The 11,412-nt window shown below is 39.8% G+C and overlaps 1 protein-coding gene across 2 annotated transcripts in view; it reads right to left on the bottom strand.

Annotated features, from left to right (window-relative positions):
• Positions 1-1,389: 1,389 nt before the first annotated feature.
• LOC105480017 (enkurin, TRPC channel interacting protein) overlaps positions 1,390-11,412 on the bottom strand; it is a 32,414-nt gene continuing 22,391 nt past the window's right edge. The window contains exons 4-6 of one of the 2 annotated variants that reach the window (XR_011608192.1): positions 9,670-9,816; positions 2,436-4,294; positions 1,390-2,161 (exon numbers count right to left, since the gene is read on the bottom strand). Coding sequence is in view for 1 of the 2 variants with exons in the window: in XM_011738445.2 (XP_011736747.1) it covers positions 4,121-4,294; positions 9,670-9,816 (321 nt within the window). In the remaining variant the exon portion in view is untranslated. Of the gene's footprint in view, positions 4,295-9,669; positions 9,817-11,412 lie in introns of both variants that reach the window. The other variant, XM_011738445.2, reaches the window with a different exon arrangement.

The following is an 11,412-nucleotide window of genomic DNA, read 5'->3' as shown; positions in this document are numbered from 1 at the left end:
AGAACAGTTCTTGGCACATGGCAGTCAATATGGGTTGAATGACAATGAGTGAGCTATATCAGCTGACAGACTTTTTACAAAATAATTTTTTTTCTCTTGGCTCTGTTTTAGCCAAAGTACTTGTTGGGTATTTTTTGTTTGTTTTGTTTGTTCAAGATGGAGTCTCGCTCTGTCACCCAGGCTGGAGTGCAGCAGTGCCATCTTGGTTCACTGCAACCTTCGCCTCCTGGGTTCAGGCGATTCTCCTGCCTCAGCCTCCTGAGTAGCTGGGACTACAGGTGCATACCACCATGCCCAGCTAAGTTTTGTATTTTTAGTAGAGACAGGGTTTCACCATGTTGGCCAGGCTGGTCTTGAACTCCTGATCTCAACAGATCCACCCACCTCAGCCTCTCAAAGTCTGGGATTACAGGCGTAAGCCACCGTGCCTGGACCAAGGTACCTTTTGATTATGATTTTTCTTCCCACATAGCTTGACAACTGGGACAGAATGCACTTATTATGGAGATTTATTTAGCTGAGAGGTATTTCTTAATTTAAAAATTGATGTTCGGGCAATAACTCATGCTCACATAGACTTTAATTCATGTGTGTCTGACTCTGAGTTTCTGAGAACAGGGAAGCATGGGTCCTCAGGTCAGGTCCTGGGACACATTAATTCACTAATAAATATCACCCATGAGGCTTTGTTGGACACAACCTTGCAGACCTTTCTCAGGGACTCTCTGGCATCATTACTGATTTAAGCTTATCTATCTTTTTGGAATGCCTGTGCTGAGTAACTTAGGATGTATTGCCAAATTTTTGCCAGTTACTAGAGATAAAAGTTACCAAATATAGTTATCATCTGTGTGTGCCACTGAAGAGATTAACCAGGCTAGGCTAATCTCAGGCTAGAACTTCTAAGCAGTTCAAACAAGTCCTTTTCTGCAGCCAGATTTTATGGGTGTGGGAAATTCTATTGATGTTAATGGGCCTAGCACCAACTGGACAAAAGGACTACGGAATTGAGAGTTCTTAATAGTAAGTCATAGTATTAAGTTGTCTTTCTACATGCCAGGGACTATGCTGTTATGCACATATTGTTCCATTCATTCTTATCATAACTCTGCAGATCATGGAATGGGTTAACAACCCCATTTACAGAAAAGGAAAACATGGTTTAGAAAGGTTATGTAGCATAGTTAGTAAGCAGCTGAGCTGGAATGCAAACCAGAGGCCGCCTGACTTCAGTATCTGAGCTCTTAAGCACTACGTGAAATTGCCTCCTCCTACTTTGATTATGTGTTAACTGATGGGTATGGAATCATCTGGTTTGTTTAGTAGTCAAATTCTCTATCCTCCAACTCTGACTTATGTCATGATAATAATGTCAAGAGATCATTAAAATACATGTTTGGGTACGGTCCATTACTTTATTCATTAAGGATTTTTTGAGTATCTTCTCTATACCAGCTGTCCTGCAGATTCTAAGGAATGTAGATGAAAAGATACACAAGCTTGCAATTTCATGGAAAACAGGCAAATAACCAGATATGCACAATACAATATGACCAGTGCCATAAAGGAAGACCAGATTCTGAGGAATCAAAGAGGATTGTCATGGAAATGTGATGTGAGCTGATGAAGACTAGGGATTTGCCAGGCAGCTATGTAGGATGAGAGAAAGAAAAAGGCAGTTTTCTGGGCAGAGGGAACCATGTGTGCAGGTCTGGGAGGCCTCTAGTACCTCAGTACTACCGGAATGCCAGTTACAATGGGTAGGGAAGAAGCAGCATTTCAAGAAATCAAGCTAAAAAGATCACAGACAAGGGGCCAGACCACATCAAATCTTTATTCTACCCATTCTTCCTTTGAACAGGAAGAGAAACCAAGTCAAACTAGCTGCATAATGAAGTTTGACTTTTTAGTTTCAGGTGTCTACTCCCAAGTGACTGCAGTCTCCATGTCTCTTAATTCATGCTCTCAAGAGAGAGAGAATCTGATCAGTCACTGGCCAGCTGTCCAAGTCAGGTGTTTGTCCCTCTTCTGGGTGATAGGATGACCCAGGTATATATGTGTATGGATTGGGGGAGGTTGAACTGGCTTTATCCAAAGTTGGGATCCCATGGTAGGGATCACCCTCCCAGGAACAATGGATGGGAATGTTTCACTCTGAAGGCTGTGTGAAAGAAAAGCAACAATGTCCATCTAGGACAACAGTGTAGACCATAGAGAAAAGTCTAGATTCTTTAGTAGACATTTACAGAAGGCAAAAGAATTAGCTGTTAAAACCACAAAGTTTTCATTTTAACATTTAAGGCAACTCCCACTCATGACTTCAAAGCATAATATCCATAAGGCTAAAGTAATTAGAATATTTTTGCATTGCTACCGATTTTGAATTATTTAAAAATGAGTATGTATAGCAATCATTTCACAAATAAAATACTTACCTAAACATCTCATCCTGAACTGGCAGAGAAAGGCTGCCTGGATCAACAGAGCCACTAGACAAAAGGAGAGTGGGCCCCTGAGTGACCGAGGGAACAGAGTTATACCCCCACCCTTGGTCGCATTGCACAGTGATGTACATGAAAAATGTATCTGTATCAGGCAACTGAGATTTGGAGTTAGTTTGTTAAAGTAACTTAAGTTGCTTACTTAGCGATGCAAACGGGAATGATATGCATCATTTCTAGGCCTGGCCTGTACATGCCTCTCCCTAACTCTGGATCAGGTGCATCCTACCCACTCTGTAAGTCTGGGTCCCTGAGTGACTGCAGAAAAGGGTTCCTGCTGGCCTGCTCACAGCAAAGCACTGCTATGTTAGCAAGAATTGAATATATGTTTATGTAATTATACATTTTGGAGTGTACTATCACAGCTGTTAGCCTACCCTAAATAGCAACCAACCATTCTTGGTAAGTGAGAACGTATCATATATTATCCTTTATTTTATATCCACCCTAAGTTAATAAAGGAATAAAGATACTCATACAGACAAGTTTCAAGTGAATCTTCAAAAAAATTGTATGTGAACTATTTTTCTTTAAGTAGCCAAAATAAGCTTTTCTATAAGGCTTCCAAATTCTGTGTTTGCAAAAAAAGCTTGAAAGACTCCCATATTTTGTTTTTCATGTTGTCCAGAGGATAAAAACCAGTGTAAGTAGTAGGAATGGTTACTTCTCTGATATTTTATAGTTGCATATATTTTACCCAATTTTTCTAATTTAAAATTTCATAAAATAACTTTTTCCTCCTAGATATTTAGAGCTATTTTTCTTATTTTGGGTTGAAAACAGCTCTACTAACATAAACTTATTGCTTAATAGATTATGTAATCTTACAAATGTAACTTTAGAATTCATAAAATAGATAAGTAGAAAGGACCAAAAGGAAAAAAAAAACATTTAAATAAGATATGCATAGTGAGTTGTGGAATAAAACAAGAATATCGAAGTTAGTATGCTAGAAAGGAGGCTATTCTCCTTAATCATCCTCAGTGATGCCTTTTACAAGTTGTAGTCTTGATTTTGTAAGTTGTCTTCTTAATTTTTCTTCCTCCAAATAGAAGCCTATTTCATCATATACAGTGTTATGAATACTGAAAATATTTATCTCTTGGAATAACTGCAAATGTCATGGGCCACAGGAAAACACATCTTTTGCATTTGTGGAGTTCAGAAACAATGTGTTGGAGACACTTACAGTAGTAAGAAGGCACATGTTACCATTTCCAGTTCAAAATACTTAACAGTTTTCAAAGTTGTGCTGTTGGTATCATGCACTGCAGGAAAAAAAAAAAGTGAAGTTTTGAGTGCTCACTTTATTTTTCAGTACCTAGAAATTAATGTTTATGTGAAACATGTAATAATAATGAATTACATTGTGGAACTGGAACACATATTCTCAAATGTAATAGTTTATATGTGGAAAAGGTGACACTAGTAAAAACAAAATTTCTTCTTGTGTAAGTGAATAACTCAATTATTCTTTGCACATTGCCTAAGCATTCTGATTAAGTCTATTTTTATTCTCTTCATAGTATTTTCCTTTTTGAAAAACGTGGAGTTTTATTTTTATATTTTCCATGTTTTTTTTCCCTGCATTGAAATTGCTATACTTTAAAGATCCATTCTTACTTATTGGCAATATAAATAATTTTGTGCTTTTCAATTACACCAATGTCATGTTCCAGTTGTTTCATTTCTTCTTCCAGCCTCTGCTTGCGGATCTTCTTTGGTATGGAATCTATAAAGACCGAGAGGGACTGGAATTCTTTATGCACCTCTTCCCAGTTCTTTTTCAGCCCCTGCAAATGGTCAAAGAAACTTGTAAATACCAAAGCAAACTGCAAAAGTAAAGGAAATTGGAAAAGTTAATCGGTAATGAAAAATGTCAATAGGTAAAAGAAACTGACAAAAATAACTTCTAAAATGAAATGTATTTATCAAGTACTTGGCCACAGTAACCAAAAATACTGTACAGAGGCCAAATCCCATCCTTGACTGTGTGCTCAGTTCCCACTGGGAGTATTTGTTTGCTCTGTTTTTGTTGTTACTGTACTTGTTTTTACCATCAAAAATGTACATGCAGAGTTATGAGTAGTGTGAAGCTAAAGCTCATAGCAAATATGTGGGTAAAAAACAACTTAGAACAACATTTTTGAACAGGAAATTGTTTTGTAAAATTTTCTTTTTTATCTTCATTCTTCAACAGAGAAATCACATCAAAAGACCTAATTCTGATGTTCATGGCCATATTTTCTTATTTCTAACAAATGGGATTTGTAAAATTGCTGAAATTCACTTGCACAAAAGAAGATCTTCTAAGTGTCTTTTCAATATATTAGAAAGAACCAACTGCCCTCTATATAGTTAAGGGATCTATAGTTCCTATTAATATATTCTATAAATGATTGAAAGGTCATTAAATGTAACACACATGCTAATTCAGTAATGTAGCTAACGTTTTCTATTCTCACAAATCAACAAATGTAAAATTAGGGATCTCTTAGGAGCAATAAAGGTTATTTCTGTTTCTGCATAATTACCATTTTTTATCACAGTGCCCTATGGGCTCCATAGACAAAATGGTCTTAAACTACTAATTAAATTAATTCAATGAAATTTTATAAGTCAACACTTTTTAATTATTCATTATGAGCACATAGATTATTTTATTTACACAAAAGCAAAACAGAAAGTGCAATTTAAGATACTGCCTTGACGGTGAATTGCTTGAGTCCAGGAGTTCGAGACCAGTGTGGGCAACATGGCAAAAACCTGTCTCTACAAAAAATACAAAAAATAGCCAAGTATGGTAGCATGGGCCTGTGGTCCCAGCTACCTGAGAGGCTGAGGTGGGAGGATCACCTGAGCTCAGGAGGTTGAGGCTGCAGTGAGCCATGATTGCGCCACTGCACTCCAGCCTGAACAACAGAGTGAGACCCTGCCTGACAGCAAACCCAAAACCAAAACCCAAAAACTGAAAATACTACCTAGAAAACATGGTCCTTGAAAACCATGGCTGTACATATAGGTGTAAAAGAGGATTAGAAGTGACTCATATAATAATGCCTTCATCGTAAGCTCTCACGGTACAAATTTAATCTTGTAGAAACTTCCGGGGACAATAAAATTTCAATGATTTATTTCCATGCTTCGATAAAAGGGCTGATGACAGGTCATGGCACACTGTATAGAAGAGGTTGGTTGGGGAATGGGGCAACAAATTATGAGACCTTCTTGAGTGAGCTAAGGATCTGGGAAAGGAAAAGGATAGAAGAAAAAGTATCCAGGTTAAAATTTAAGAAGAGGAGGCTACACAGTTCTTGATAGTGTATGCGATGTATTCCAAAAAGAAGCCCTCAAAAGAATTCTATTTCTCCACAGCCTTTCATTATGGAATGTGAAATAGGTTCCCACAGTGCTCCACAGGGGTGTCTATTGCAGAGAGGAAGTCTATGTATTTGTACACTTGCGGATATCAAAGGTTTTTCATAGCTAGTTGGGTGATATTTCCATATTACTTGCAGTCACAGCAGCTACAGTTTTCCTCCATATTTTCTTTTAAAGGATAGTTTGCTTTTATCTTCCAGTGTGTACAATAACGTTTGGATCAAAGTCAACAGTCAGGGATGGAAACTAAATGTAGCAAATATTTCATATTATACTGAAATAGGCTACTTGCTGACTTTAAGAGGTTTTTTCATTATTTCATCTAAAAAGATATTTCATGTGTTGCAGCAATAGCGATTTTCCCTTATTTTTATTTCTTAATTTTCCTCTCTTCTATTTTAATGCTGAAATAATATTGTTCATTTTGGAAAAAATTCAGATAGGGAGAAGTGATCTTATAATAAGAAGGGCCTTCAGTTTCATGCTCCTTTTGCACCCCCCGCCACCCCCAAACATTCTCCACCTTATGGGGTGCTCCCAGCTCTTTTGCCCTTTGGCCCCAGTTCAGCCACAGAAAGCCCTGGAGGGCGGACAGTGAGGTTGGGGCATTTCTCCTCCTCTCCTAGGACAGTCTGGACACGGGTTCTAGCTGCATTCATCTATGACTGTGACCCTCAGCCCAGCTCCAGCTCTCACTGGATTCTGAGAGCACTGCTTCTTCTGCCTGCTGCCCTTCAAGCCTAGGTGGTGGTTAATTCCTATTGTCCCTACTCCTGGGGTGCCTCAGTGCTTCTTGTTGGTTCCCTTAACCCTACTTCGCTTCTGTCAATAATTCCTTCATGAATTCTCTTCAGTGGCCACTGCTCATGCCTGTAATCCCAACACTTTGGGAGGCTGAGGGAGGAGGATTGCTTGAGGCCAGGAATTTGAGACCAGCCTGGGCAACATGGTGAGACTCCCTCTCTAAAAATAAAAAAAAAAAAAATGAAATAAACAGATTACAAAAAAACCCAGCCAGGCATGGTAGTATCCCAGCTAGCAGTGAGCCGTGATTGTGCCACTGCACTCCAGCCTAGGCAACAGAGCAAGACTGTCTCAAATAAATAAATAAATAAATAAATAAACAAACATAAGTTCTCTTCCAAGTCCTAGCTGAGTGTGCCTTCGATTTCCTGCTGGAGCCCTGACCGATGCAGCCTCCCTTTGCTACCTCCTCTGCAAGTATGTGTTCTGTAGTGGGGGAAACACCAGCCTGGCAATTGGTAAATGAGTTTTGGTCCCTGTTGATGCACTTGATAGTTTTGTGACCGAGGACAAATGAAAATCAAACTCTAAGTTCACTGACACTGAGGACTGTGTTTATTTTGCTTTCTACAGTATCCTTCTGGCTGGAACACAGTAGATATTCAATAAATAAACGAATGAACAAAGGGGCCTGCTTAATGTATTAGTATTAAGGGCTGGGCATAGTGGCTCATGTCTGTAATCCCAGCACTTTGGGAGGCCGGGGTGGGTGGATCACCTGAGGCCAGGAGTTCTAGACCAACCTGGGCAACATGGCAAAACCCCATCTTTACTAAAAAATACAAAAAAAATTAGGTGGGCGTGGTGGTGCATGTCTGTAGTTCCAGCTACCTGGGAGGCTGAGGCATGAGAATCACTTGAACCTGAGAGGTGGAGGTTGCAGTGAGCCAAGATCATGCCACTGCACTTCAGCCTGGGTGCCAGAGCAAGACTCCATCTCAAAAAACTTTATATATATATATATATATATATGTGTGTGTGTGTATATATTTATATACATAAATAAAATTTATTTGTATATATTGTATATATGTCATATATAATTTATATATAAAATATGTATAAATAGAGAATTTTGGAATTTAATTGGTGAGGGGAACTATGGATCTATGTACATGTGGAGATATGAATGTGTGTATGTATGCAGCTCCTCAGTTTCATAAGGTTCCAAGGCACCAGTCACCACTAGAGGATTATAGATCTTTAGCTGGCCTGAAAAATGTAGAGTGACACAGCATATATATATATATATATATAGCCCTCATTTTAAAAATGAGAAATTTGGAATCACTAGACCAGACGATCCTGTCCAGGTATAATGAGACTGTTATTTTATGAAGAATGAGCAGAATGTGGCTTACTCAGGGGCACACAATCAGATTGTCATCGAACTACACGCAACTCTTGCCCAGGGAAGGATCAGGGCTCATCAGGAGGCCGGCCAGTGGCTTCGTTACTATGGCAGCTCTGCTCCCTGGCTCATAAGGCATCCAGTGGAGGATTTGCTATTGTCACATCAAAGGGTAACTCTGTAGTGACCGTAATAGGAAGCTGAGGGCTGCTTATCTCCTGCAGCCAAAAAGACACAGAAGGGAAGGACCTGTCACTTCTGAGTTCTTCGTCATATTCCTATTTTTCAGCATCATTTAGGTGTAAAATCCTGGCTTTCACAAAGGCATATACTTTCTGAAAATGGGAACATCCAAATGAGAGAGACAGAATGGGCCACAGACCAGAGCTCTCCCTGAAAATGACATGCCAATTCTCACTTCCATGTCTGCCAGCCTTCCTTCCTGCCTGTCTGCCTTCCTCCTTTGCAGCAGACCATTTCTGAACATCTGCGTTTCCACTGAGCACTGTGCTAGGCACTGGGGATGCTGCTGTCAGCAAAGAGACACCGTCCTTGCCTTTGAGCCACTCCTAATGTCTGGGACACGCCGTCACTCTACATTTTCAGGCCCAGCTAATGATCTATACTCCTCGGGGGGGACTAGTGCCTTGGAACCTTGTGAAACTTAGGAGCTACATACATACGTACATTCACATCTATACATGTACATAGATCCATAGTACCTCTCACTAATTAAATTGCACAATTCTCCATAGTAGACATTTTAAAAAATCTTATGCCTTTTAAAATATCCTCAGGGTTTAGCATTTAAGAAATGTTTATTGAGGATTATGATGACACTGATAAAATGTTAAGAATTTATATCAGCATATGAATCCACTTTTCAACAGATTAATAAGACACGAGAAATGGCTTCGTGGGATGTTTTCAAAATGAAAAAAAAAAAAACCAAACAATTAAGTATTATTTCTACCTCTATAAGAGAAAGTATGACTATAAAAACCAAAGAGGTGCTTGATTAAACACTTATACAAATGATGAAGCAGAAACTCTGCTTACGCCCCCTAATATTTTAAATGCTTCAGATAAAAGTCCTGCATTAAAAAACCCAATATAAATATATCTTTAAGTCTATTTAATTAAAAACAAGAGAAACATATGTGAAACCTAACACCTGTTTATTTAAAATTTTGGACATGTGGCTTATAGGAAAGAAAAAAAAAGTTGTTTTAAGGACACTTTCAATTATTCTAGAGCTCCATCTAGTGAAAAATATCTAATTTATTATTCTTCACAAACTCAGGGGCATAAAAATGAAAATAAAAATGCTTTATTTGCCTCATTTCATGCGTGTTCATTGTAGAGGAAGGTAGGCTTCCTTACAACCGTAGTTCAGGAGAAAAACAGTTCACCAAATTGGAAATAAAATATTATTCAGTGAATCCCTATATTATAACTTTTTGCTCTCTCCAAAGAGTAAGCTTTGCTGTATGTAGTTTTTAACTGTAATCCAAAGAGATTGTTCTGATTTCAAAATCAAAGTGCTGCCTTTAATCATCAAGGTGCTGGTACACCTTTCTTTCAGAGGTGATCCAAAGAGTTACAGATGAATGTAAATGGCAGAACACACACCTGCAGAACCGCCTCTCTTTCTTCATCGGAGAGCCTTTTCATAGCTGCTTTCTTAAGGTTTTCCTGGATATAGCGATCATATTCTTCTTGGGCTTTCTTTAGTTCCTCGTTTCGCCTACATATGTATTCAGGTGTGACACCATAATCCTAAGAAGATTTTGCAGAAAAAAGTAATCAATATTTTGTATGCAATCTTATATGTGTACACATCAACCGATGATGGGAGAAAAATAAATGGTACGGACTTAAAGCCTTTGCTCAAAACCCTGTAAATTGACAAAATTTAGTGATTCCCCCCGCCCCTCGTTGAGAGCTAGTAGATTTCTGCCTTTTAAAATGGAGTTGTTATTGGCCAGGCATGGTGGCTCACACCTGCAATCCCAGCACTTTGGGAGGCTGAGGGGAGTGGATCACTTGAGGTCAGGAGTTTGAGACCAGCCTGGCTAACATGGTGAAACCCCGTCTCTACTAAAAATACAAAAATTAGGTGGGCATTGTGGCATGTACTGGTAGTCCCAGCTATTCAGGTCGCTGAGGCATGACAATCTTTTGAATTCAGGTGGCTGGGAGGCGGAGGTTACAGTGAGCAAAGATGGTGCCACTGCGCTCCAGCCTGAGTGTCAGAGTGTGACTCCATCTCTAAATAAATAAATAAATAAATAGATGGAGTTGTTACTGCAGTTGCTTGTTTTTCCTTTTCTTTTTTTTTTTTTTTTTTTTTCTTTTTTTTTTTTTTTGAGACGGAGTCTCGCTCTGTTGCCCGGGCTGGAGTGCAATGGCCGGATCTCAGCTCACTGCAAGCTCCGCCTCCCGGGTTCCCGCCATTCTCCTGCCTCAGCCTCGTGAGTAGCTGGGACTACAGGCGCCCGCCACCTCGCCCGGCTAGTTTTTTGTATTTTTTAGTAGAGACGGGGTTTCACCGTGTTAGCCAGGATGGTCTCGATCTCCTGACCTCGTGATCCGCCCGTCTCGGCCTCCCAATGTTTTTCCTTTTCTGAATGTTTCCCACGCCTGTTCTTGGCTGATACTTTACTCCTAAGAGTTGGCTTTTCTACCTTCTATGTTCTTCAGTTTTTACCTGAAACATCTTGAATATGATATTCAAGAGTTGGCTTTTCTACCTTCCACCTTCTACGTGCTTCAGTTTTTACCTGAAATATCTTGAATATTTTGAAGTCTCTTTTTCGTGGTCTTGTTAAAGAAAAGACAAAATCTTCCAAAACATTATAAAAGCATGTCCCCATCCTGTGCCTATAAAAACCCCCAAGACCCTACCTAGCAGGCAGGCACACAAATGGCTGCACGTGGAGAGGAACACATCAATGGAAGGACATATAAATGGAGGCGGTCGAGAGGAGCATGCCAACATAAGAGCACACCGTTGGGCACTGGCATGCTGGCAGGCCATCGACCAGTGGAACGACACAGAGTTTGGACGGGGTGGTGGGAGGAGAGCCCGAGTCACAGAGCTGCCCGGCTCCAGGGAAAGTCCATCTCCCTTCGGGCTCCCCCATCTGCTGAGAGCTACTTCCACTCAATAACACCTTGCACTCATTCTCCAAGCCCACGTGTGATCCAATTCTTCCAGGATACCAAGGCAAGAATCCTGGGATACAGAAAGTCCTTTGGAAGCCCTCTGCCCTTGTGATAAGGCAGGGAGTCTAATTGAGAAAACACAAGCCGCCTATGGACAGCTAAATTAAAAGAGCACAGCCTGTAACGCATGCCCGCTGGGGCTTCAGG

The sequence above is a fragment of the Macaca nemestrina genome, chromosome 9 (genome assembly GCF_043159975.1).
Source record: "Macaca nemestrina isolate mMacNem1 chromosome 9, mMacNem.hap1, whole genome shotgun sequence".
Classification (NCBI taxonomy): Eukaryota; Metazoa; Chordata; class Mammalia; order Primates; family Cercopithecidae; genus Macaca; species Macaca nemestrina.
Note: the sequence above shows the minus strand (reverse complement) of the source record. Positions and strands in the feature narration are given on the sequence as shown.